This window comes from Neovison vison, chromosome 9 (genome assembly GCF_020171115.1).
Source record: "Neovison vison isolate M4711 chromosome 9, ASM_NN_V1, whole genome shotgun sequence".
In the NCBI taxonomy this organism is placed as follows: domain Eukaryota; kingdom Metazoa; phylum Chordata; class Mammalia; order Carnivora; family Mustelidae; genus Neogale; species Neogale vison.
Window position 1 is genome coordinate 3389566 of NC_058099.1, and position 26296 is coordinate 3415861.

The window sequence follows — 26296 nt, forward strand, 5'->3', positions numbered from 1 at the left end:
CTGAGCAGAGGCTGGCGGCCAACGCTCTTGGCACACATTTCTACATCAGGCTTGGCTCTCAGCGGCAAGCTGTGGATGACAAGTCTGTGGAGCTGAGTGGTAAGGGGATTAAGAGATTAGGGCACGTCCACCCTGAAGATGTCAGCACGAAGCTGGTATTTCTTCTTTCTGAAGGCACCAAAGCCAGCTAGGAAAATAAAAACAGAAAACAAGACGATCTTGTTGTAAGTAGGAGGCATTGGCGTCCCGACCCACACAGCCCCTGACGGCGCAGAAGCCAGCAGGAATCGAACGGGAGCAAAATGCAGTGAGGAAGGGATGTCCTTGGTCGTCGCTCTCTGGGAGGATCCGTAAGTCCCCGCTCCGAGAGGCAGATGCAAAGCCTGTGTCAGCTCCGGGAATGTGAGGGGCAGAATGGCAGCTGGAGCCCGTGTGGGAGTTTGGTCCTGGGCAGCGGAGTGCGGCATGGGGACGAAGACTCAAGCACCTGGCGGGAGCACCTCTGTGGGGGATGGGGTGACAGCGACCTTGCTCTGAGACAGTCCCCACAGCTGCCTGTTCTCTCCGACTCGGGGTGCAAACGCTGAAGCTACACACCCAGCCCTCGGTTATAAGGAAAATCCTGTTGCTCTGAAAGATAATCCCAGCTCATCCTGCTTCCGTGACCCGTGCAGATACCTGTGCTGGGAGGAACCTTCCTCTGTCATGAGTTTCCACGTGGGAATTTGCGTGAGATCTGTGTAGAAATACCAGCCGGTGCCAAGGAGAGAGCCAGGGACAGGTGCACTTGAAGAACACGTGCCAGTGAATTTTCTCAAATATTTCTTCAGGAATTAAAAAAAAACACGCAAAAGCCAATCACCTCTCTAAAGGAAGCCCAAAGTAGAAAAACGACCTTGTAGAGGCAATAGTGAGTCAACAGAAGGATTAAAAAATATCAGGCAAGGGACACCCGGCTGGCTCAGTGCGTGGAACATGTGACTCCTGATCTCAGGGTTGTGAGTTCGAGCCCCCACTGGGTGTGGAAGTCACTTACAAATAATATAATTCTAGGGGCATCTGGTGGGCTCAGTGGGTTAAGCTTCTGCCATTGGTTCAGGTCATGATCTCAGGATTCTGGGATCGAGCCCCGTGTGGGGCTCCCTGCTCAGCGGGGAGCCTGCTTCCCCCCTCTCTCTCTGCCTGCCTCTCTGCCTACTTGTGATCTGGTCAAATGAATAAGTAAAATATTAAAAAATACAAAAAATTCTAAAATATGTCAGACAAGGTCAGAATGGGAGAAAAATAGGTCATCACAGCAGTAAAACTGAAGCAGCATAAGAAAGACCACACACTCCTCCAATTTCACCCATGAAGACACGGAGAGGCAGGGACAAAACACACAAGGAAATAAAAGAAGGGGAAGCATTCAGTAGGTGCAAAGAGAAACGGCAAAGTATGGGGACTCAAGGAAAGAACCCAACAAAGAGCACAAAGAAAAGAGAACGGTCCTTCCAAGCTATAAAGAGCAAAGCAAACAGGAAGAACGTCACGGGCAGAGAGTAAACACAGCAGTCATAACTGATAATCCATCCTGTTCCCTTACCAGAGGGAAGGAGTTTCCACGTGGACCACAGAGCCAACTTGAACTCAGTAACGTGTGGGAGGAACAGAGTTTATAAAGATGTGACGCAGGTGAGCTCGCAACCAGAAGAAAACTTCCCCGAGAAAACTGGGTGAATGTAAAGTCTCTCAGGCCAGCAGCGTGGGGAGAAGGTTTTGAGGGAAGAAACCGTAATGGGACGAGCTGTTAGGCGGCTGTAACCGCAGGGAAGGGCTCCTTGCCAGCTGGGCATGGGCCGCATCACCCCTGGTCTACCTTACTTCCTGTTGGCTCTGGCTCTGCCCCACCTGCGGGCACTGCACTGGGGACTTGGGCCCAGTCTGTGCTGTTGACATTTAGGTGCTCTTTTGTTTCTCCTGGTCTGGACCACTGCTCCTTCAGCCTCATGGTACCACATGGCGGTTCTGAGACCCCAACCTCAGGCTGGAACTCTGGGGGCCCTTGCCGGGCTGCCCAGGCCCATGTCAGTGTCCAGCCCCCGCTGGTACTCCAGCAGCCTCTCCGTCGCACGTCCAGCCCTGTCAGACTCGGTGTGGGAGTGGGGACCCGCCTTCTCCCTCGGCCCCTGATGCATCGGAGGCCAGCATTTCCCCAGGGCCGGGGGATCCCAACCAGGAACAGGGAGACCCAGGGACTGGGCTGGCAGGGAAAAGACAACGTCATCTTGGTTCATTGTGAGCCGACGGTAGAAAATACAACACAGCTGATTTTTTAAGAAATATTTTATTCATTTATCTGTCAGAGAGAGACAGAGAGCGAGCGCGCACAAGCCGTGGGAGTGGCAGGCAGAGCAGGCAGAGGGAGAAGCAGGTTCCCCGCCAAGCATGGAGTCCCATGAGGAGCTCACTCCCAGGACCATGGAATCATGACCTGAGCCGAGGGCAGTGGCTAAACCGACTGAGCGCCCCGGGCGTCCCAACACAGCTGATTTTTAAAATATTATTAGGAGGGGGTGCCTGGGTGGCTGGGTGGATCGGTTGGTGGAGCGTCTGCCTGAGGCTCAGGTGATGGTCTCAGGCTCCTGGGGCCAGTCTCTGCATGGGGCTCCACACTCGGCTCAGCAGGGAGCCTGCTTCTCCCTCTGCCTCTGCCCCTCCCCCACCTGTGCTCTCTCTAATATACAATCTTTAAAAAATTAATAAAAATTGTTAGGATGGAATTCATATAACAGAAAACCGAACTTTTAAAGCACCTGACTCAGTGGCTTCCAGCGCGTTCACGCTGTCGCGTGGCTGCCAACGTTCTCTTGCTGCAGGACGTTCTTGTCACCCCCAGGAAAGACCCCATTAAGCAGTCCCTCCCCTTCCCTCCTGCCTCCCACCCCAGCACCCACCAACCTGCGTTCCTCCCCACTGAGTGACCGCCTCCGGACGCTGCACAGAAGTGGAATTACAGAATGCGGACCTTCGGTCTCCTTTCTCTCACGGAGCCCGGTGTTTTGAGATTCCTTCCCTGTAGCATCTCTCAGGACTTCCTTCCTTTCTATGGCTGAATCATATTCCATTGTGTGGACAGACGGCGTCTCGTTTGTTTGCCGATGGGTGTTTGGGCTGTTCCCACCCATCAGCCCTGAGAACCTGCTGCTGCGAACGTGTGTGCAGAGAGTCCATGATACAGGCACCTTGGCCCTGAGAGCGCGGGGAAGCCCCCAGCCCCAGCGCGGGGAAGCCCCCCTTCGGTAATCTGAGATAGGGGGCTATTTCCGCCTCTGTGCCAGCTGGGCAGCTAGCCATGGGCATCTAGCTGAAAACTCTGGTTTTTGTCATGGGACTGACCTAGCTGCCTCTCTCTGCCAGGTCTGGGCAAACCGGAAACCTGCTGAGGTTCCTCCCACCCAGAAGGGAGCCGGGACTTTGTTCCTCGGGTTGGTCTGGATCTGAGCCTAAGGTCTGAGCTGCGCTTAGCTTCTGCCCAGGAGCCCTCCACCTCCGATCCCGGCCTCTGCTTCCAGGGCACCTGGCCCGTGGGTCCTCAGAGGAGCCATGGACCCCAGAGGTGAGGGGGGAGGAACCAGGCCTCCAGCATGGGGTGAAGGCTGCCTCCATGGGCCTCTGACCATCTTCTCAGCGGCAAGGATCTGGAGTCCAGACCTGGCCTTGGTGGGGACAGCTGGCAGCAGTGGGAGCAGGGAGGGTCTGGGAGCTACATTTGCTTCTGTGCGTGGGAGTGGCTGTGCCCTTGGGCAGGGGTGACGGTGGTGCCCAGGGAAGTATCACAGATAGTGTGGCAAGAGCAGTGTTGGGGTTGGAGGCAGACCCTTGGGGGAAATGTCTTGATTTGACATGCAAAGCTCCCTGCCCAGGAGTCCTGCCCAGCCCTCCTCTGGGCTCTCCTTTTTGTATTTGTCAGAGTCCTAGGGGTGAAGCAGGTAGCCGGGAGGGCACCTCCTCCTGCTGTGAAGCCTGCCTGTGAGAGAGGGGGCTCAGAGTCCCTCCCAAGAGTTCAGATCCCAGACACAGCCAGGGCTTGGAGTGGGGATGCGGGGGCACCTGCTGGGTGGGGTTGGGGTAGGGTGGGGGGAAGGAGGCCGGGAGAGAGAGGGAGGGAATGAGGAAGTAGGCTGAGGGAACAGGAGTCTCCTGTGGGTACGGGCAGGCTCCTGATGTCAGATACATGGCCAGGAACTGGCCCAAGGTCACCTCGTGAGGCTGTCATCTAAGGACAGAGGGGAGGGAAGGAAGGAACATGGAGGGGAGGGGGCTGGAGAGCCAGGAGCCCCTTCTGGCCCTGACCCTTCCCCTTCCAAACTGGCCAGGATGGTGAGGTCTGCTGCCCTTTCCCGACGGTGGTCTCTGCCTCTCTGGCTGAGGTAGGGAGGCTTCTCTCTGGCTCTCAGCCCTCTGTCCCTGCCTGGCCCTCTGTCCCTGCCACCTCTGCTGTTCCCCGGACTCAAGTCAGATCAACAACTCTGGTTCCTTTCAGCAGGACCAGTAGGCCCCAGGGCCCAGCCCCTGTGGCCGTAGAAGGGGCAGCCCTGCTGGAGGGCTGGGCATCTGAAGTCCCCCACCCGACGGGAACAGTAGTGAGCCCCCTCAGGGACTCTTACGGCAGCACGGAGAGCGCCAGGTGCACCTGCCCCGGGCCACCCTGTTCCCAGCTGCCTCTCCTCAGTGACCAGGAGGGCAAGGGTCTGACCTTTGTTTGTGGGCATCTGTGAATGCCCAGGACCTGGCTCTGTATTCAACCTCTCATCCGTGGCCCTTTGCAGGGGCCTGGCACACAGTGTGGTCTCAGTAAACCTTCCAGAACAGCCGTCCGAAGCCCAGCCTAATGGAAGTGACTGGGCCTTGTATATCCAGATCTCTCAGGTGCCCCCCACAGCTGGGGTCGAACCCCAGGCCCTGCAGTCACCCCTCCTCCGGCCCGAGGAGAGAGAAGACATCCTGGGGGCCTCTAGGAAGGCTCCCCACGCTCTGCTCAGCCCTCTCCCCTGAGAGCAGGAGGAAGAGGCTTTGGAGAGACATCCAGGGGGACAAGGACAGAGCCCTGGGACCCTCCCTCTGTTCCCTCCAGCCTCCCGGGACAGGCTGGCTGGGTGGGTGCCCCCCAGAGCCTGGGAGGAGGCGCAGAGTGGGAAGGGGCTTCTCTGGCCCCTGCGGGAGTCACGGTGCAGCCGGGGCAGGACTGCACATGTCTTCCCAGAAGAGAAAACCAGAGACAAAAGCCACTGCCTTTCCTGATATTTAGTCATCAGAATTCTTGTGTGGATGAGGCAGCCAAACACGGCCAGGTGGGGGCTGGGCCTGGAGCCAGGCTCCCTGAAGATACCCTCTCCCGGGCTGGCTGGGGGGGACGTGCTGGGCCGTCACTGTTTACTTTCGTCCTCGCTCTAGAGTGTGTCTGCTCTTCATGACCAACGCAGAGACCTGGTGTGGGCGGTCGGTGGAGGGAAGGGCAAATCCTAGAGCCGGCCGAATCCCATGGCCCGGAAGGCATGAGCCCCTGGGCAGAGTCCAAGGGCTTCCTGGTTCCCTGGAAGGTGGGGACCACAGCTCTGGGGACAGTCACGCCCTGGTGGGGTCCACTAAGGGTAGGCGTTGGCTCTGATGTCGAGCTTCTCAAAGGAGACAAGGCTGGCAGCCTCCGACTTGCCGTCTCTCCCCCAGGGGTACCTCTCCTTAGAGCCCCACAGGCAGGGGACTCGGGTCTGAAAGTGGGGCGCCCAGTTCATCCCCGATTGTTCAGACCTGACCTGGTCAAAGTGCTGCAGGCCACCCCCTGGGGCCTGGGGTTCCGGCTTCCAGTCCCTCTGGGAAGGGCCTCTGTTCCACCCCAACCCCCAGGTCCTGGGACACAAGGTACTTTCTGCTGCTGCGGTTTTGTCGGTCCCTTCCCTTGACCGTGCCCCCGCCCCTGCGCCCCTCCTGCCTCTCCTCCTCGTGTTCTCCCCGTCTGGCTCGCCGTACCCCAGCAGGTCAGCCGCCTCAGCGCTCCCTCCTTTCTTGTCTGGAGCGTGCGGGACGTGTGCGCCTTGCAACCGGGATCACAGGAGAGCCCCCTGCGTGCGGCCAACCCGACCAGTGAGCCTAGGGGGCCTTCAGGTTCACCTGGGCCGGCCTGCTCTGTGTCAGAAGGGGCAGGCAGAAAGTCAACTGAAAGGGCCAGGACGCCCCGGGCCCCGCGCTGAGCCATGGGCTGCTGGGCTGTTCCAGGTGTGGGCTGGAGGCGTCCCATCCACAGCCGTCTGTTGAGCTCCGACGGTGGGCTGGCTCTGTCCAGAGAGGGGGCAAGAGACGCGTGAGAGCCCACGGCACTCACGCCCGCGGCAGGATGGAGACCACGCAGGACCCCGGGGGAAAGTAGCAGAGAGCCGGCCTTGGGACGGCTGGATGGGGAGGTAATTCCGTGCTCGGTCGTGGAGGGCTTGCTGCACTTTCCCCCCCATTGACTGCGCCCCAGCAGCTGCCCCCGCGCTCCGAAGGTGTGGCTGACTCGGTGCGCTGCTGGGCTGAGTTTGGGGTGGAAGGAAAGCAAGGTGGAAAGATGGCCCCGAGCTTTCCGTGGGTCCTGGTGCCCTGAAACAGGAAGCGCTCCCCACGGGGGGCAGGGGTGATGGGGACCCACAGGCCTGTTTGTCCGGGAAAGGGCTGAGGTCCCTTCTGTGCGGAGCGCCCATGAGTCTTAGGTCTCCAAGTCCGAGGTCCGCAGACAGGTGGAGGCTGGGGAATGGCAGGAGGGGGACAGCAGCCCAGATGGGACAGATAGTGCTCTGTTGCACGGTGGGGACAGAAGAAAGGCTGGGGCCATGCACGGAGCCTCCAACAACGGTGCTCCCGTGGAGGAGGGGCAGAGGTGGCCGGACAGGTGTGTCCAGAGGGCAGACCAAGGGAGCAGAGTGCAATGGCGTTGATGAGTCAAGTTGGCCGGGGGCAGAGGGGAGAGTGCGGGGTTAGGACTGCAGGTGGCGCGGAACCAGCCCGAGACAGAGGAGTCCCAGTGGGTGGCTGGCGTGACAGGCTGGTTAGGGAGACTGGGAGGAGGGACGGAGGGCCTGGGGATGACGTTTCAAGCTGTCCTCTACGGGGAGAGGGAGCGCGGGGAGGGCCCCGGGAGGGAAGGTCAGGAGGGAAGCAAACGCTGCTCAGACGTGCGGCTGGGCCGCGCCCCGCTCATTCGGGCCCTGCTCTGATCACGGCTGGTCTCCCGGCTCACCTGCTGGCACACACCTTACCTGGGCTGGCCGGCTGGTGCCCCGGGCACACCTGATGGGGGACACCAGGCCTCTCAGGACTGTCTCCGTTGTGTCGCTCTCACTGTGGGGAGCTAGAATGCCTTTAATGTGAGTTGTTGCCCCGTGGCACTTGCCCTTGAAAACAGCTCATGGGGCCTCTGGGTGGCTCAGTGGATGGAACATGAGGCTCTTGATCCAAGGTTGTAGGTTCAAGCCCTACCTTGGGCGTAGACATGACTTAGAGATAAAAATCTTAAAAATAAAACTCAATTCACCAGCTGTTGTTACTGATTAAATCACAGGAGCTGCTGTTGTGAAGGGTGTAGTGTTTTGGGGGTAGGAGTTTGAAACTACTTTTTTTTTTTAATTTGTCCCCATGATTTTTTTTTTCAACCTTGCTTCCAATTTTTATTTTCACTGGGTCATATTCATTTGTCTTCGTTTGGGACTGTTAAAAAAATCCAGGGCCAAACTCAGAAAGGGTCTCCCCACCATAGCTAACTGCTTCTGGCTACACCGATGCACACTCTGGGGTTTCCAGGTGAGCATGAATAACACACAAGAGGCAGCGGGCTGTTCCTGCTGTTCCGGACTTTGCATTCTCCCCACCGCCCCTGTGCCAGGGCTGCCCGCCCCTCAGAGCCACACGGCCTCGCCTCGGTGGCCGCCGGCTGGTGACTTCAGTCAACCCCTAGCGAGGAACAGCGGCCGCTTCCCGGCTTCCGCTCTGCAAACAGCCGATCCGAGCAGCAGGTGCTTCTCACGTGGGCAGGGGTCTCGGGAGTGTCGCGCCCCACAAGTGGGTTCGCCGGGTCAGATGTGGAGTGAGTCTGTCCCTGGGCAAACACGGCCAGGTGTCCCTCCCTGTGGAGACCGGCCCGGCCTCCTTCCACGCCCTACCGCGGCGTCTCCAAGCCTCACCCTTCCTGGGTGACGGCACTGTAAGGAGGAAGACAAAATTGAATTTAAATCGCCCCTGAGGAGAGAGAGGCACCTGCCTGGCTCGGTGGGAGGAACTTGGGACTCTCGATCTTGGGGTCATGTTGGGTGCAGAGCCTACTTAAAAAAAAAAAAAAAAAAAAAGTCCCTAAAAGGAGCAGTACTAAGGAGTAAGATTTTGCTGGGTTAAGGTAAGCTTCGGGAGGCAGAAGTCATTCATGTCTAAGGGGTTTTTGTATCCCCAAGAACCAATGTTCACCTCCTCAGCGGTGGCATCCCCTGACCTTGCTCCCTATTCCCTGTTCCTGCCTGGAGAAGGCTAGAGCTACCCCCGGTGCAGGCAGGCCGGGATCCCAGGAGCACCCAGAGAGCCTGGGAGAGGGCTTTCATGTTGTCACCTTTCAGTGGTGAGAGATGCTACCTCACTGTGGCTTTTTTTTTTTTTTTTTTTTGGCCAGCTCCGGGAATAATTGACTTATAGCAAACAATGCATAAAGTGTGCCGTTAGATAAATTTTAACATTTGCGTACATACATGAAGTCATTACCCAAATCAAGATATAACCAGACCCCCAGACACTCCCTCCTGCCCTTTCGCAATCCATCCAACTCTGCCTCACCCCTGCCGTACCAAGCCACCGTCGGCTTTCCATCCCTGCACACTAGTTTCTATTTTCTAGAATCTGACGGAAAAGGAATTGGACAGTGACTACTCGTTTCATGCCCCCGTCTCTCGGCGTCCCTGTGTTGCGATCCCTCTGCGCGGAGCGGGGCGTATCCCCAGTCCCTTCCTTTGGCTGTCCTGTGGTCGCATCTCAAGGGGGTGACCCACTGGGTGACCCACTCCTCAGGGGATGGGCATCTGGGTGGTTTGCTGTTTGGGGCTTTGACCCATAAGGCTGCTGGTGGACACGTGCATGCACGTCTCTGCGTGGACACGGTTTTGTTTCTCCTGCAATGACTGGGTCGTCCCGTGGGAAATGACCAGCTGTTCTTCAAAGCAGCTGCACGGCGTGTGTCCCCGCACAAGCATCTGAGAACGCGCTGGGCCACATCTTCGTCGGCGTTCTGTGTGGTCACTCCGTCTGATTCCAGGAGTTAGGTCGTTGGAAGTCACTGTGGTCTGCAGGTGCAGAGCCTCGTGCCTGCCGGCGCGGGACGCTACCCGTGAAACCTGCTCGGGGCATCTGCATATCGTCTTCAGTGAAGCGAGTGGTCAGAACTTACATACCCATGAGATGTGTACCGTAGAGGGGTGGAGTGTGTTTTCATGGAATTGAGTTTTGAGATAAACCTCATTTCCCCTGTATGGGATTTGGCAATAATTGTTTTCCTGGCCCAGCTTGGCTTTTTATTTTCTTAACTGTGTCCCTCAAAGCACAGAGCTTGTTAATTTTCATCCAGCCCCACGTATGCGTTTTTCTCTTATGGGTATTGCTTTGGGTATTATATTTTTCTTTTTTTGAAAGCTCATTTATTTATTATTTATTTATGTCAGCCCCACACTCTTTGTGGGGCTCAAACCCAAGACCCCAAGATCTAGAGTCACACGCTCCACCGACAGAGCCAGCCGGCGCCCCTTGATGTAACATTTTTAAAACCCTGGACTCATCCAAGGCCACGAAGCCTACTCTTCTTTGTGCGTACGTCTCTGAGATTCCCCACTGGGATACGTCCCTGGGTTTTCACATTTTCCTGCTCCGAGGAGAAAGACACATCTGGCTTGGACCGAGTGGAATTCTTTGGTGACGGTTTCCTGGCCGCCCCCAGCCGTCCGTGGTCACAGTGTTTTATTTCTCAGCACATGACCTGGGACCCCTGACACGTTAGTGCTCAAGGAGACTCTGGCTGCTGGGACTGGGCACTTGGGTGCCGTGAGACCAACAGTGGGGGGCCGTGGAGGAGGAGGAGGCTCCTTCGTCGTGGGTCTTGCCACACCCACTGCCCTCAGCTGAGATTTAACCAACGCGCGCACAGTGGCTTCCCTCCGACGTGCATCTTTCCGGCAGGGGTCTCGCCGCAGGAGGCTCTCTGGCCGGGGCGTCCTGCGCGGGACTCTGGCGAGAGCTCCCACCACGTCAGGGCTGGGAGGTGCCCGTGGGGTCTGGAAGGCCCTCGATGTTGCTGGGTTGGTGCACCTTGTCTGTCTGACCTCATGTGTCTTGTCATCAGTCACTTGAACGCTGTGTTCCCCCTGACCCCCATCGTTTGGAGCATAAAGAGTGGCCCCGGGGCCCCTGGCTGGCTGTCAGTTGAGCCTCTGGCTTCAGCCCAGGTCATGGTCCCGGGGTTCCGGGATGGAGCCGCACCGAGCTCCCTACTCAGCGGACAGTCTGCTTCTCCCTCTGCCCCTCCCCCCAGCCCCTGTGCTCTTGCTTGTTCACTCTCCCTCTTTAGAATAAAGCAATAGGAGGGGACCTATTCCCTGGGGGCTTGTCAGCAAGGAGGGGCACTGGGGCAGGGGCCGGGGGGGGGAGGGGGGGGGGGGGGGCCTGCAGGGCAAGGCTCGGTGCCTCCAGGAGAGATGACCCCCCCCTTCCCTGGGAATCCCAAAGAGGAGGGCTTCCAGCTGGAGCCGTCGTGGGCCCATCCCTGGCCAGGGCCCAGTTTTGGCCTCAACAAGGTGACTGAGGTGACCCAGCCCCGAGTAACTGAGGCTTCCCCTCCACAGGTTCCTGGGGAAAGAGCGCCAACCTCTGGCTGTGCGGGCTCCTGCTCTTCGCCGCTCTCCTGGGCTTCTACAGGTAATGGGAATGGGGGGCGGGGCGCGGGGCTGGGACCCCAATGGCAGCTGGGGATTTATTTATTTTTTTTAAATAAATATTTTAAAGATTTTATTTATTTATTCGACAGAGATCACAAGTAGGCAGAGAGGCAGGCAGAGAGGAGGGAGGGAGAAGCAAGCTCCGTGCTGAGCAGAGAGCCCGATGCGGGGCTTGATCCCAGGACCCTGTTTTAAACCACTGAGCCGCCCAGGCGCCCCCAGGTGGGGATTTACGATGGCGTATTTGACTGTAGTTCATGAAACCAGCTAGGGTTGGCCCACAGCAATGGCCCCGCAGAAGGCGTGACCAGCACCGTCCTTCTCCTTTTGGAGAGAAGGAAGCTGAGGGGGCGTGGTGGGGTCCCTCCCTCGGCGGGGCACCGGCTCGCAGCTGGCACCCTGCTCGGCTCCCCGATTACTTACGGCTCGTGTAGGAGCCAGGGGTTGGAGGGCTTCGACGGCCGAGCTGGAGAGCCTGTTAGAAACGCCAGTTACATCAGCACACGGAACTCCCATGATGCTTGAAGTACATCTGTGGACGACAGACAAGACTTTCTTTTTAAAGCCGCATTTTATTAGCTTAAAAGAAAAGTAAATTTTATGTTTTAAATCAAACTTAGTAACTTGCATCCCCTTAGAAAAACAGGATCTGGTGGATCCTTCTTCTGTTCACCGTCCTTACCCGCAAGTGACACTGTCCCCGCCCCCCTTTGCGGCGGATGCGGAACGTTGGCAGGTGGAGTTCAGACCACAAGCAGGCGCTCGCGTTTCGGGCTTCAGCTTCAGAGCTCTACACGTCGTCACTGACGACTTCCGTAATGAAATCGGTTACTGGGGCGCCTGAGCGCCTCCAACGGTTATGGGTCCGACTCTTGGTTTTGGCTCAGGTCGTGACCTCGGGATTGTGAGATCAAGCCTCACGTCGGGATCCGTGCTCAGCAGGGGAGTCTGCTCCAGCGTCTCTCCCTCTCCCTCTGCCCCTCCCCACAACGCCTACGTTCTCTCCAAAAAAGAAAAGAAAAGGAATCTGTTCAAGGGAGCTTCCATCTGCCGGAACTTCATTCTGTGTGAGGCTCTGAGCAAAACACTGATGGACGCTCTCGTGCCTTCTCTGGCAACCCAGAAAATGACATGCATCATCGTCCCTATTTTACTCCCGAGAAACCGAGGCCCCAGAGGTTCCGGTGACACCCAGGTCCCAAGGTGGGAAGTGGCCAGATCCCCGTGCCGAACAGCGTCAGGTCTGGCAGGGCGAGTAGACAGAGATAGGCTGTCACGTGAGCGATCTCCTGGCTGGGGCGGGAGACACCCCTTGACCTGCCAGAGCTGGAGACTTGCCGGGGCTTCCTAGAGCGAGTCTGGCCTGAGCGACAAGGGCAGCCGCTACATGTGGAACAGAGACGGGGCTCGTGACATTCCAGGTGGTCTCTGCCTACTACGTGGGGGCTGCCCAGCTGCAGGGGGACCTCCTGAGCTGCCTTGCTGTCCTCCTGGGGGCCTTGGCCCCCACTCGGGGCTTACCTGTGTCGTGCTGGGGTCACGGGGGCTGAGCTGGCTCCACGGCCTGTCCCGCAGGTGATCCGGGTCCCCCCGGAGCTTCATGCAGCAGGAGAGGCGCGCCCTCGGGAAGCAGCCTGTCCCGCAGTCGGATTCGGAGCGCGACCTCTCACCGCGAGAACCTGTTCTTCCTATAACATAAGGACCCCAGGGAGCGCCGAGAGCCCCTGGAGCCTCCCGGGTCGTGCCTTTAAGAATTTGGAGCCCTGTGTCCCTGTGGCCTGCAGCTTCCTGCTGTGACCCAGCTCTGAACCCCTGACCTCCTCTGGCCTTGCTGTTCACAATGGATGTGACAGCCAGGTGCCCAGAACGGTGGCCCGATGGCTCTGGGTTGGGACCCTGGGTCAGGGGTCTGGCCTCTATTCTTGACCTAGATGCAGCGGTTCATTTGACTTCGTCGTCCAGCTCCCTTTCCCTCTGCATTGTTCCATGTTTAATGTCATTTTATCTTCTTTTCCCCTCATTTTGACATACCCTGCATTGCCTTGTTAATTTTTTTAGACTGGTAAAGGTTTAGAAACCAAAAGATTCATCTGATTATTTTCTTCTGGATATAAATTTTCTTTTAGAGCAGATTTTTTCCCCCTTGGACTTTGCCTCATGTGCTCCTTTCATACATTTTCTGTGGGTGTAGAATTTTTACGTTTTGTTTGAGTGTAACTTAAAAATCCCATCCTGATGTGAATAAGCCCATACTTTAGGGCACTTTTCAAGAGCTCACAATAAGAGCTCTTTCTTCAAATGAAGACTTATATTTTAAAAGATGACCTCAATATGCAAAGAGTGATTTTAAAATCTTTCGACGTCTTTTTTTTTTTTTTTTAAATTCACGCAAACCAGGATAAATCCTAGGACAGAATTCTTTGATGGGAAAATTACCATCTCATTTGGCAACAAGAAGAAAGTCTCACACTGACAGAGCCTCAGACGGAGCCAGATCTCCTTTCTGACTCCCCAGGGGTCTGCCCCCAGGCTCCTGGGGGGGTCGTGACCTCTTCAGTTTGGTCTGTGCCCATCGGAGCCCCCCCCTTCCTCTGCAGTTCCGCTGGAGCGCGCGGTGTCACCAGGGGACGTAGTTCCTGCAGGGGGTCCGGTCAGGGAGGGGGAGTGACGGGAATTCTGTTTTGCCCGCTTTGAGTTCGAGGAGACTGCGGACCTCCAGCGATCGGTCTGTCCGCACCGGTGGGCGCTGCTGTCCGAAAGCAGATGAGGTCATGAGGTGGGCAAGGTCGCGGGGGATAGAGACCGCTTGTTCTCCCCGTGTGGCGTCTTCAGCTGCCATCATCAGCTCAGCTGCCTCCGTGCGGTCACCCCTGTCTAGCTCACATGTTCTCTCCCTCCACACCTGTGGGGCTCCAGCCTGGGTACCTGGGACCCCCAAGGCGGTTCAGGCCCTGTCCCTGCCCCCCAGGCGGCCATGTGGAGAGGCCGAGGTTAGGCCCTCGTACCCTAACCCAAATCCCAACCACAGTGCAGGGCGAGGCCCCTTCACAGGGACGCACAGAAACTTCTTGGAGGAGGGACCAGCTGTGCTTGGATGGGGGAAGCCAGGGCAGGGGAGGGGAGGGCAGGAGAGCGAGTCACGCCAAGACTGGGGTTCAGCGCTACATGGCACACCCCCGCTGCGTCCCCGGGTTTCCTCCCTGCCCTGTCGCTCAGCTGGTGAGCCACGGAGCTGGTGACCTGCCCTTCGGCTTCTGCTCTCTATGTGACTTGTTAGAAAATGGAGGAGGCGGGGCTCTCGAGTTCAGAGCGCCTGCAGAGCCCCCCGGGGGCTGGTTCGCAAGAGAGGTTTCTACCCACGACCTCCTCACTGCTCAGGGCTGTGCCGGGGTCTGGGGTCGCACGTAAGTGAATCTGATGCAGGGGTCCCCGTCCGTGCTATGGGTTACTGTGGTGATAGGATGGGGTTACAATGGCCCGGTCGCCTGGCAGAAGTTTGGGGGGGTCAGCGGGGCTCTGCTTGGGCCCCACGTCCATTCCCTCAGGAGCCAGAGGCCGAAAGGCTCAGAGTACGTGTGTGCAAGTCTCCGCCCAGTCTGTGCCCGGCCCGGCGAAGACTCAGCTTCTCGCCCTTGTTTGTCCCCCAGCAATGTTTTCAGCCTGATTCCCGGATGGGGGCAGAGAAGAGCATCTCAAAGGTAATGGCAGAGTCTTTGGAGTCAGGGTGGTTCCTTCTAGAAAGATCTAGAACCGAAGTAGAAATACACGTATGTATCAAACTCGAGGTAATTATAGCCAAAGAGGCCCTCGGTTCCCAGGGTGACTCCTCCCTCCTCCCTCCTCCGTGTTTTCTCAAACCGTGACAAAGGACAGGGCAGTGCTCTGACCTCCGTCGAGCGTTCGCGGTCACAGAGTTAACTCGCGGCCCAGCGGATGCACGGGCATCAGGGAGGGACGGCACGCGCGCTGGTTCCAGCCTCCCTCCAGCTGCGTCAGTGGGGCCAACGGGGGATGGGGCACCCTCTGCAAGGCAGGCCCCCCCCCCCCCCCCCCCCCCCCCCCCGTCCTCTCGGAGCTGATTTCTCCTGGCTGGCCGCCAGCGGGGGAGGCGAGCACTCCCAGCCAACAGCGCGAGGGAGCCAAGTCCCCACCCCAGCTCTTCCCCCTCTGTCCCGGGAAGGCTGGATGGATGGACAGGGGGCTCTTGGGGCCGAGTGCCACGACCCTGCAGCAGGCCCCCCGCCTGCAGGGCCGAGGGAGGGCCGCCGCTGAGGGATGGCAGCTCTCCGTCCCTCCTCTCCACTTGCCGAGACGGGCCTCCCTTGGCCTTCCGCCCGCCGCCCTTCACGGGGCTGGCTGGGGTCCGCAGGGATGGGGGCAGGGGTGTATTCCTCCCCTTCGCCCGGGGTGCCCCCCCTTAAGGAACGGTGTTAGCGGTCGCTGCTGTTCGTGAAGTGACACCTTTCCTCTCTGCAGCCAGGATGACCACCCTGCGGTCCCACAGCCGAAGCCATCCAGGTGAGGGGCGGGGAGCTGGGCTCCCAGGGTCGGGAGGTCCTGGGGGGTGTTGCCAGGCTCCTGGGGATTCCAGGGGCCCACCCTGGCACCCCGGCTTCTATCCTCTGGTCTCCACACCTCCTCCCTGCAGGGAGGGGCTCTCCCCGGGCTGCTGTCCCCCTCCGGTGGGAAGGCCCCTTGGGCAGAGCTGTGCCCCAGCTCCCAGACATGGCCAGCGTGTCCAGGGTCCCTCTGTCCTGTGGCGGACGCCTACTCTCCTCGCCTGGCCACACGGCCTAAGCTTTGCCTCACACGGGAGCTTTCCTCTGCAGGGGCCACGCGTGGGGGCCCCTGCAGAAGTCCTGCCTGTCTGGCTCGGCAGTGTTTCTCCCAGGACCTGGCCCTGGGCTCTGAGTACTGTTTTCTTCCCTCAGCGAAAGTGACTGCCACCGGGACACCTGCAGAGTCCCTGAGGTACCCAGGTAGGGGGGACACTTCTTTCGGCTGTTTCTGTGCCTCTTTCCAAGTAAGGGAACAGGAGCCTCTCTCCCCTCCCCCGCCCGTCTGCCCCTCCCAAGGCTGGTTCACAGGGAAGGAAGGACAAGGGACCCTGGGAGAGGAGGACAATGAGGGTCAAAGCAAAACAGGGGGGGACATTCGATGGTGGGAGTCACGGGAGTCTCTTCTTGACCTCAGGCCTGTGGCCGTCCCAGCTCAGGTGTGGCACTTGTGGGGTTCTCAGCTCAGGGGAAAACTGGACGGTGTGGTCATCGGGGTCTGGGGGACAAAGGAGGCTGCCGGTGGGTGGGTGTTGGGTAGGGCGGTGAGGTAGACGCCAGCAGTGTAGGGGTGGATGGGCCGGGCCGGGCCTCATGCTCCCAGCCCACAGGTAAGAGCGGGACCCGGGACTTCAGCCGCAGTGAGGCGGACCCATGTGAGAACTTAGAGCGCCCAGGGAGAGGAGGAAGTGCGGGGGTCTAGAACCTCAGCAGTCCTCACAGACCGTGAGGGGCGACCCCTTCCTTTGCTGGGGCTTTAGCCTCATCCCTGTATCCCTGGGAAGCCTGCAGCATCCTCATGGCTGGGTGGGCAGCGCCATGGGGGTCTGGGAGTGAACAAGGGCAGATGGAGGAGGGGAGGAAGGGGGGAGGGAGGAGACAGGAAGGGAGGGAGGTGGGCAGGACGGGAGGGGGAGGAAGGAACGGGTAGGGAGGGAGGGAGGCAGCAGGAATGGGTAGGGAGGGAGGGAGGCGGCAGGAAGGGGTGAGGAAAGGAGGGAGGCAGGCCCGCAGGAGGGGGTGGGGCCTGTGGCTGGATGCTGGCTCCCACAGAGCTGGCCAGCTGGACGGCAGGACACCTTGCAGCTGTGGGCACAGACTGACGGGCTCTGCGCAGTCTCGGTGAACTGTCCCTTGTCCCTGACGCACATCTCCTCCGCAGGCTGGCTTACCCCAAGGCCCAGGTCCTCAGTCCCATGTAAGTGAGCGAGTCCCTGCCGTGGCCCAGCCCTTGGTTCCCTGTCACCGATGCCTCGGGCTCGCAGTTCCCTGGCTCCTCTCCGGGCCGCTGCCTCTCCTTGCCTTTCCTTCCCCTCCTCGCACTGTCTCACGGGGGCCGGGTTCATTGATCCTGGGTCCGGGGCCAGGGAAGGCACCTCTCATCCTTGGTCCCAGGAGCCATGTGTGTCTTCTTATTTCTTCATTGGGACGGGGGACAGGGGCCTGGGCAGGCTGGGCCCTGAGGTCTTTCCGAGGCTGCCAGTGTCACAGGGTCCACAGTTCTGGGCCAGTCCCCACAGCCAGGCCTCCGGAGCCGGCGCCCACGCCCCCTGCTTGTTCTGCCCAAGACAGTGCGGCAGCCTGTCGCGGGGGCCTCAGACAGGAAGGTCACCCAGAGGCCTCCCTGGTCAGCCCTCTCCGTACAAGCAGGGAAACTGAGGCTCAGAGAGGTGAAGGTATGTGCCGAGGCCCCGCAGCTGGGGAGGGGCAGGTCGGGATCCAGCTCTGCCGCGGTTCCTCCCCGCCGGGAGAGCTGGAGACGCACGCTGCCCTTCTGGAAGCGGCACCCGCCTCTCCCGGACATTCTGGAGCCACCAGCCCCGTGAGGCCACGAGCACGTGACATATGACCGCTCTGGAGAGAGATGGGCTGTGGGGGGAACACGCTGGGTTTGAAGCACTCGGCACCCCCAGATTTAAAACCTCCTCCAGGATGTAAACTCTGCTGTCTGCTGGGAAAGGGGCTTAGTTCTTGCCTCACGGAGATGCAGCTCCTCCCCAGAATCAGGGTGGCAGCCTCCCAGCAGGAGTGTCCCGTGGGACCCGGCCCCCAGCTGGTGCACAGGACACACTCCAAGCAAGGGCAGTGAGGGGCGGGAGTGTCACGGCTCAGGGCTGCAGGTTGGGGTCCTGTTGCTTCTCGTTCTGCTGCTCCCACACGGTGACCCTCTGGACAAACCCTTCCCTTCCGCCGCGCCTGTCCATGCCTGGCTCTAACCTGTGCGGCTCTCTTCCCCCAGGAGGGCGGATGTGCTGGTCATGACCCCCTGGTTTGCTCCCATCGTCTGGGACGGGGTCTTCGACTCGACCGTGCTGGATGCGCAGTTCAGAAACACCACCATCGGGCTGAGCGTGTTTGCCATCAAAAAGTAAGGAAGGTCTGGGCAGCCGTGCTGAAGAGGGGCGCACGCCCCAGGGAACCCAGGAAGCCCTCCTGCGGGGCCAGGGGGCGCGTGTCACCTGGTGTCGCTCTTTTCCCGGATGAGGTGCTCTTGGGGGGCGGGGAGGCGGGGGTGGCTTGGGGTGCAGGTGAACTCCGAGGCACACCCCTGCTCGAATTAGCAGCCGCACACCCGAGAGTCACCTGCCCCAGAGCTCAGAGCGGGGGCCTTTGAGGGCCGGGCCGCCTCCACGGACCGCCCGCGGGGGCCAGCCGCCGGGCCGGGAGCCGAGCGCCCCCAGACCCTCAGCAGCTGCTCTGTCGCCCCGACCCCGTCCCAGACACGCTGCCCGAGGCTTCGCCTCCTAGTTGGCCTCGGCGGGTTTACCGGGGGGGCCGAGCTGGATCTGAGCCCTCCAGGCTGCAGGCAGGGCTCTGCAAACCGCCTCGTGTCTCACGAAGCACATCTTCACCTTCACGCGCCGCTGCTCAGGCGCCTTTGCCCTCGGACGCCAGGGGACCGTCCTCGTTCCTTTGGTGGGCAGTCCGCTCTCCTGCCCGGGTGCCCTGCCCGGCTTGGCCTGCCTTGCAGAGGCCCACGCGGCATTGTGACAAACACCACCGCGGCACGAGACAGCTAACCGCGCGGCCGAGTTGCAGGAAGTGTCCCGGGAGCGTGTGCATGTCCGGCCGCCGACGCGCCCCGACGTTCTCTCCTCTCTCCCCCTCGTGCTCCCTAGTGTCATTGGCCTATAACGGACACGTCCCTTCGTGCAGGTGTAGAGTGAACGAACGACTCGGTGATTTGACGGGCGTGGGCACAGCGCGTCAGCTGCCGTCGCCGCTGCGTGTCTCGTTCCTAGAACTTACCCGTCTTCCTTCTGGAAGACTCTGCGGTGCAGCCCCTCCACCACTTCCCAGTCCTGCTGCCCTGCCTCTGGTTAGCCGCTCGCCTGTTCTCTGTTGCCGTGGGTCACGTTTTCTTAGGTTCCACGTGCGGGTGAGATCGTACTGTGTTCGTCCATCTGTCTGACCCACGTCATAGAGCCTAGTGGCCTCAGGTTTCCAGCGTGTTGCTGCACATGGCAGGGCTGTTTTCTTTATCGTGGTGGAGTGACGCATGTCATGCGCACACGCCTTGTGTGTCCGGTCAGCTGCTGATGGGCACTTCGGTACTTTCCGTGTCTTGGCTCTTGTAAACGAGGACGCAGCGCACGTGGGAGAGAAGTCGTCGCTTGGAGATTCGGCTTTAATCTTCTGTCCCTATCCCTGTCTCTGTCACCTACCTCTATGCCTCCAGAAGTGGGATTGTTGGATCCTCAGGTAGTTCTTTTTTTTTTTTTTTTTTTTTTTTAAGATTTTATTTGGGGCTCCTGGGTGGCTCAGTGGGTTAAGCCTCTGCCTTTGGCTCAGGTCATGATCTCAGGGTCCTGGGATCGAGTCCCGCATCGGGCTCTCTGCTCAGCAGGGAGCCTGCTTCCTCCTCTCTCTCTGCCTGCCTCTCTGCCTACTTGTGATCTCCGTCTGTCAAATAAATAAATAAAATCTTTTTTAAAAAAAGATTTTATTTATTTGAGAGAGACAAAGATTGTGAGCAGAGGAGAGTCAGAGCGAAAGAGAAACCCAAGCAGGATCCTGGCTCAGCGCAGGGCCCGACGGACACCCCGATGCGGGCTCAGTCTCACCACCCTGAGAGCAGGACCTAAGCCCAAACCAAGAGTCCAACTCGGAACCAACTGAGCCCCCAGATGCCCCAGGGCCCTTCTCTCTGTAACTGTGGAGGAGCTTCCCTACTGCCTCCCACGGGGGCCACACGGGTTTGCCTTCCCTCCCAACCGGAGCACGCGGGCTCCCTTTTTCCCACGTGCTCACCAACACGTGTTATCTCCTGTCTTGCAGACACTCGCCTTTCAACAGGTGTGAGGTGACATCTTGTTGTGGTTTTGAACTGGATTTCTCTGGGGATGAGTGACATTGAGCATTTTCATGGACCTCCTGGCCATTTGAACATTTTCTTTGGTCTGATTTCAACTTCTCGAGTTTGCTAACATCTGTTTCGTGGCTCAATATATGGTCTACCCAGAAAGTGTCCCATGTGCCCTTGAGAAGAACGTGTGTTCTGCTGCTGTTGGATAGAACATTCTGTGTGTGTGCGGGAGGTCTGCTGGCTCTGCAGCATTGTTCAAAGACGCTCTTTCCTCACCGCGTCTCTGTCTGGATGATGTGTCCGTGCTTGGGAGTGGGGTTACTAAAGTCCCCAATCAATGCGGTATTGCTGCTTATTTCTCTTCTAGTTTTGTGAGTATTTGCCTTATGGGTTTGGGTGCGCCCATGTCGGGTGCGTAAGTGTTTACAGTTGTCATTTCTTCGTCAGGGATTGAGCACTTTATCATCATATCATAACATTCTTTGTCTTGTTTGATCATTTTTAGTTCAAAGCCCACTTTGATGTCAGGATAGCTACCCCCCGTTTTGGAGACACTGTTTGCTTGAAACAGCTTTTTCGTTTTCTTTGCTCTTGCTCTGTGCCTCTAAAGCTAGAGTGAGTCTCTTCCAGGCAGAATATCGTTGGATCTTTGGGGGGAAAAAAAATATATATATATCCATTTACCACTCAGTGTCTCTTGATTGCAGAATCCTTTTACATTTAAAAACGTCTAAAGTAATTATCGAGAGGGAAAGACTTACTTTCACTGGTTTGCTCACGGTTTTCTACCTGTGGACCTTTGTTGCTCGTTTCTCTTTAGCTTTGACGCCCTTACCATAATCTTTTGTGTGTCTGTGACCAGTTTTCCTGCTCTGGTTGTGGGGTTACATAAAATATCTTCTCCCAATAACCAGCTGATAACAACCTGACTTCAATAGCCTCCATAAGCTCTGTTTTTCATCCTCTCTCCCTCGCATGTTTGATGATGGATACTGCATTTGTGCATTTTTAAATATGGTGTTTCCGTGAAAAAATTATTGTAGTTATGATTCGTTTTTATGTTTTTTTTTAACTTTCGAGCAAGAGTTGCAAGTGACGTATGCACTGCCGTGACACTAGGGCGTCTTACTTTGACTGACGTTTACCGTTACCAGTGAGTTGTCTACATGCATCAATAGACTCATAGGAAGTCACTGGAACCAGTTTCTTTCTGCTGGAGGAGTGGGATGCCCTGGGACATTTCTTGTAAGGCGTGTCTGGGGCTGACAGACCCCCTCAGCTTTTTTTGGGAAAGGCTTTATCTCTCTGTTTCTGAAAAGCAGCTTTGCTGGGGGAGGATTCTTTCAATATTTTTACTTTTGTTTTTGTTTTTTGGAGAAGGAGAGAGCATGGGAGTGGGAAGGGGGGGCAGAGGGAGAGAATCTTAAGCAGGATCCTGACGAGGGGCTTGATCCCACAGCCCTGAGATCACGACCTGAGTTGAAATCAAGAGTCAGACACCCAACTGACTGAGCCACCAGGTGCCCCAGTATTCTGAATACGTCTTCTCACTCTCTCCTGGCCTGCAGCGTTTTGTTGAGAAAGCTTCCCGTAGTCTTCAGAGAAGGGTTACCTTATACGTGGTGACTTATTTTTCTCTTGCTACTTTGACATTTTTCTCCTTGTCTTTGACTTTTTAAAGTTTATTCATTTTTTTAGTAATGGCTATACCCAATGTGGGGCTCGAACTCACGACCCCAAGATCAAGAGCCTCACGGCCTTCCAACTGAGCCAGCCAGGTGCCCTCCTTGTCTTTGACTTTTGGCAATTTAATTCTAATGTATCTCTCTCTAATTCCTTTCAGGTTCAGATTTTTTGGGGTCCTTTGAGCCTCATGAATCTGGATGTCCCTGGCTCATTTGGGAAGTTTTCAGCCATTATTGCTTTAAATGTATTTTCTGTCCCTTTCTCATTCTTTTCTCCTTTTGGGATTCCCATATTGCATACACTATTTCCTTTCATGGTTTCCCATAAATCTGTAAGCTTTGCGATGAACATTTTATTATGCTGGCATGATCGCTAATCTGCCCGCCTGTCACCCTTCTGTCCACCTGTCAGTTCTTACTGCTTTAGATATACACGGAAGGTAAATCTGGGACATCAGCAGTGATCATCAACTAGAACTCAAGATGCGTTTATGGCTTTCTTTCTTTCCAGGTAAATTGTATGTACAAAGGTTTGCTGAGTTTTGGCAAATGCATATAGTTGTGTAACCAGAATCCTTTCTACTCATACGACATTCCCGCCACCCTCATAAAGTTCCCTCATGCCCCTTCCCAGCCAATGCCCCCCCCACCTCCCCCGCATGAGTGTTTTGACTTTTTTTCCCCACTCTTTAAGATGGAATTGTAAAGTACATACTGTTCAGTGTTGTCTTTCCTCACTCAGAATCATCCCTTGGGGATTTACCGCAGTTTTGCATGAATCAGGAGCTCTGTTTTGTTGCGCAGCATTCCATCCATCACGTGGGTGTACTGTAGTTGGTTAACCCATTTTTCTTTTGCCCGACACCCCGTTTCCAAGTTTTGGACATTATGAATAAATATGGATAGTCGGACAGATCTTTTGTGGACGTACATTATAGTTTTCCTTGATTGAACATCCAGGAGTGGAATTGCTCAGTCCTAGGTCAAAATCACATGTAGTATTGTAAAAGATTCCCCATATTTTCGCATATTGGTTGTAGCATTTTATATCCCCATCCACCATCTAGGGAGGTTCTGACCACTCCGCATGCACCACAGAATTTTGTGATGTGAGTCGCCTGTAAACCTTCATACTTGGGTCTTTGCTCCGACATATGAGTGGAGAGGAGTCCTGGAAGTGAATCTGGGGGAGAAAGGGCACATTTAAAGCTTTGGTATATTGGTGGCTCTCAGTCAGTAGGGCGTCCATCTCTCGATTTTGGCTCGGGTCATGACCTAACGTTGTGGGATCAAGCCCCACGTTGGGCTCTGTGCTCAGCGGGGAGTCTGCTCCTCCCCACCCCCACGAACTCTTTCTCAATAAATAAATAAATCTTTAAAGTGTTGATATATTTTCTCGTATGCCCTCTGAAAGGATTATAAAAATTGGTATTTTCATTAGTGGCATACGAGAATACCTGCCTTCCCTTGCCCTCAACCACACAGCGAAGTAGCCACTTTCTCATCTGTTACAAAGGTCTTTCCTGAAAACTTACTGTGTGTGGACTATAGGGATAAGGCAGTTACCCACACAGGTGAAGGCCCTGTTTTCACGGAGCTGTAGTCTAGTGGGAAAAGACAGAAGAACAAGTAAAACACAAATACAAAATATGTTGCATGGTCATTTGGGCTCTAAAATGGGTAAGGCTGGGTCAGGGGATGGAGAGATATTTGTTTGCACATTTCTTTGTGGACTTATTTGCTCCTTTTTATTGAGTTCTGATTTCCACCTGGAAAAATGTACGGGTCAGGTGCACAGCCCACTGCGTTTTTACGTCGGCTTGCACCTGTGCTGCTGCCAACAGGAGGAGCTATGGGGCACGGATGGTTCCGGGCACCAGTCAGGGGGTGGAAGGTGCGGCAGGGGTGAGCACTGCAGGACAGCAGGAGGCAGCAGGAAGTGCCAGGGCTCAGAGAAGCAGGCCCGGCCTGTACCCGGCGCAAGAGACGCCTGCCTGCCCCGATAGCAAGAGGGAGGCGAGTGGGGAAGGAGCCGAGGTCAGGGGCAGATCTTGTATGGTCTGGTAGGCCACTGTAGGATATTGATTTGCATTTTCTTTTTTAAGGAGAAGAAGCCATTGGTGGGTCCTTAGTCGGGAGAGATTGGTCATTAGATGTTACCCATCCTTTGAATTTTTGCCAATCTCATGGATTAAGAAAATATGGTTGAGGCTACGTGATCAATAGGAAGGGACCTGAGTGCCTCCTCTTACTCTACAGCTGACACACGATTCGCATGGTTGTGCCGCCGTGGGCCGCCCACCTTCACGAGCATTTTCCTCTGGGAAGACTGAAGCTCTGTGCCCTTACACTCTCGCTCCCGGTGTCCCCGCCCCAGCCTCTGGCACCCGCCTTCTGCTGCCTGTTTCTATGAATCTGCCCATTCTAGATGCCCGTGCGAGTGCGATCAGGAAGCGCCTGAACGGCGCCACCGGCTGATTTCACTGAGCAGGGTGCCCTCGAGGTGCGGCTGTGGTGCCATAAGCCGCTCACGCTCGCCTGTTCTTCGGCGGCTGTTTGGTCTGTGTGATGCCCACCGTCTCTTTCTGCCGTGCTGTCGTTGCTCTCAGGTACGTGGTCTTCCTGGAGCTGTTCCTGCAGACGGCGGAGAGGTACTTCATGGTGGGACACAGGGTCACCTACTACGTCTTCACCGACCGGCCAGCCGATGTGCCCAGCGTGCCCCTCGCCGAAGGGAGGCAGCTGGTGGTCCTCGAGGTCCGGAACTACGCGCGCTGGCAGGAGGTGTCCATGCACCGCATGGAGATGATCAGCAATTTCTCGCGGCAGCGCTTCCTCCGCGAGGTGGACTACCTGGTGTGCGTGGACGTGGACATGAAGTTCAGCGACCAGGTGGGCGTGGAGATCCTGTCCCCCCTCTTCGGCACCCTGCACCCCAGCTTCTTCAGGGCGCCCCGCGAGTCCTTCACCTACGAGCGCCGGCCACAGTCCCAGGCCTACATCCCCAGAGACGAGGGGGACTTCTACTACGCAGGAGGCTTTTTTGGGGGGTCAGTGGCCGAGGTTCTCCGGCTGACCTCAGCCTGTCACCAGGCGATGGTGGTCGATCAGGCCAATGGGATCGAGGCCGTGTGGCATGACGAGAGCCACCTGAACAGGTACTTTGTCTACCACAAGCCCACCAAGGTGCTGTCCCCGGAGTACCTGTGGGACGAACAGATGCTGCAGAGGCCGCCTTTCCTCAAGAGACTGCGCTACGTGGCGGTGCCCAAGAATCAGGCCGAAATCCGGCACTGAGGAGCCCGGGGCCCGGGATGTCTCCCGACAAGGCGGCCGCCTTAGCAGGGCTTCCCCTGGGAAGGGACGGACCAGGGATGTGGTGCTGAGTGCCTGGGTTTCAGAGTCCTTTTCCCCGGGAGGCTCCCTCATCCTCAGTATAAACCGGGCTGTCCTTCAAGGTGCCTGCAAGGTCGCCCTCCCCGGGAAGCCTTCTTTGATTGACTTTTCCTCCTACCACTGAGATGCACGGCTCCATGCTCTGCGTCTCTGTGAAGCCCAGAGCGTCTCCTCCTGGCCAAGCCCTGCCCTTCTGCCTCCATTTCCCATTGGTCTTGGTCCTCACAATGTGGGCTCCTGCGGGCAGAGGTGAGGATCTCTTCTTTGTACACGCCAGCACCCACACAGTGCCTGATGCCCAGAGACTCTCGAAACATGACCCCTCAAAGCCCGGTGGACCCTGTTCCCAGACAATGGGCGAGGCCCAGCCTGAAAGCGCGCTTCTGGGTTTGGTTTGTGTGCATCGGTACCTGGTGGCTTTGGGTTGTTTTTCTGTTTCTTACGGATTTGTGGGAGTTTGTTATTGCTTAAGGTGTTAGTATTTTTCTCAGACACAAGCTAAGAATCTCTTCTTCTGGTTTTTATGTTGCTACTACAACTCTTTTAACATGGGTGAATTTAAGAATTCCTTTCCTGCTTCAAAATCATGAAGACAGTGTCTTCTGTTAGAAGATAGTGTCCAGAAGTTTTATGTTTTTGCCTCACACTTAGGTCTTTAATCTACTGACACTGACTTGTGTGTGCTTTTAATGTCAGGATTTGATTTAATTTTCCTGTCTCTGGATAACCATTATCTGAGCACCACTGATTGAAAACCCATTTGGAAACTTATGGAAAAGGTCTTTTCCCTGACTTGCAATATCATCGGCCTCCTAGTGTCGCCCGTCCCCATGTGCCTGGGTCTGTCTGTGGGTCTGTGCTTGTGGCCATACCCCCTCTTGTTACTGGAGGCCCGTAATCCAGTCTCCATCCGGGCCACACGCCCTCCCGCCTGTTTGCTCACGAGCACTTTGATTGCTCTCGGCTCTTGCATTTCCACGTCACTTTTAAATCTTCTGTCAAATTGCAGAAAGGAGCCTACTGGAGTTTTTATTTATTTAATTTATTTATGTTTTTGAGAGAGAGAGCATGCAAGTGAGAGGCGGGGGTGGGTCAGTGGGAGAGAATCTTAAACAGGCTCCATGCCCTGTGTGGAGGCCGGCTGGGAGCTCCATCTCA

General features: G+C 56.8%; 1 protein-coding gene across 1 annotated transcript; it reads left to right on the forward strand.

Annotated features, from left to right (window-relative positions):
- The first annotated feature begins 3439 nt into the window (after positions 1-3439).
- Positions 3440-26153, forward strand: ABO (ABO, alpha 1-3-N-acetylgalactosaminyltransferase and alpha 1-3-galactosyltransferase). The gene is made up of 8 exons (XM_044264580.1): positions 3440-3598; positions 10884-10956; positions 14624-14674; positions 15453-15494; positions 15908-15955; positions 16914-16949; positions 17991-18119; positions 24352-26153. Exons 1-8 carry the CDS (start codon positions 3586-3588, stop codon positions 25037-25039), a joined length of 1080 nt encoding a protein of 359 aa, XP_044120515.1. The 5' UTR covers positions 3440-3585; the 3' UTR covers positions 25040-26153.
- Positions 26154-26296: the final 143 nt, after the last annotated feature.

What these genes read in the sequence shown, in the direction of transcription:
- ABO (XM_044264580.1), top strand. An exon ending in CCACAGCCGAAGCCATCCAG is followed by an intron (nt 15,495 to 15,907) that starts GTGAGGGGCGGG and finishes TTCTTCCCTCAG; the next exon opens with CGAAAGTGACTGCCACCGGG. An exon ending in AGAGTCCCTGAGGTACCCAG is followed by an intron (nt 15,956 to 16,913) that starts GTAGGGGGGACA and finishes TCTCCTCCGCAG; the next exon opens with GCTGGCTTACCCCAAGGCCC.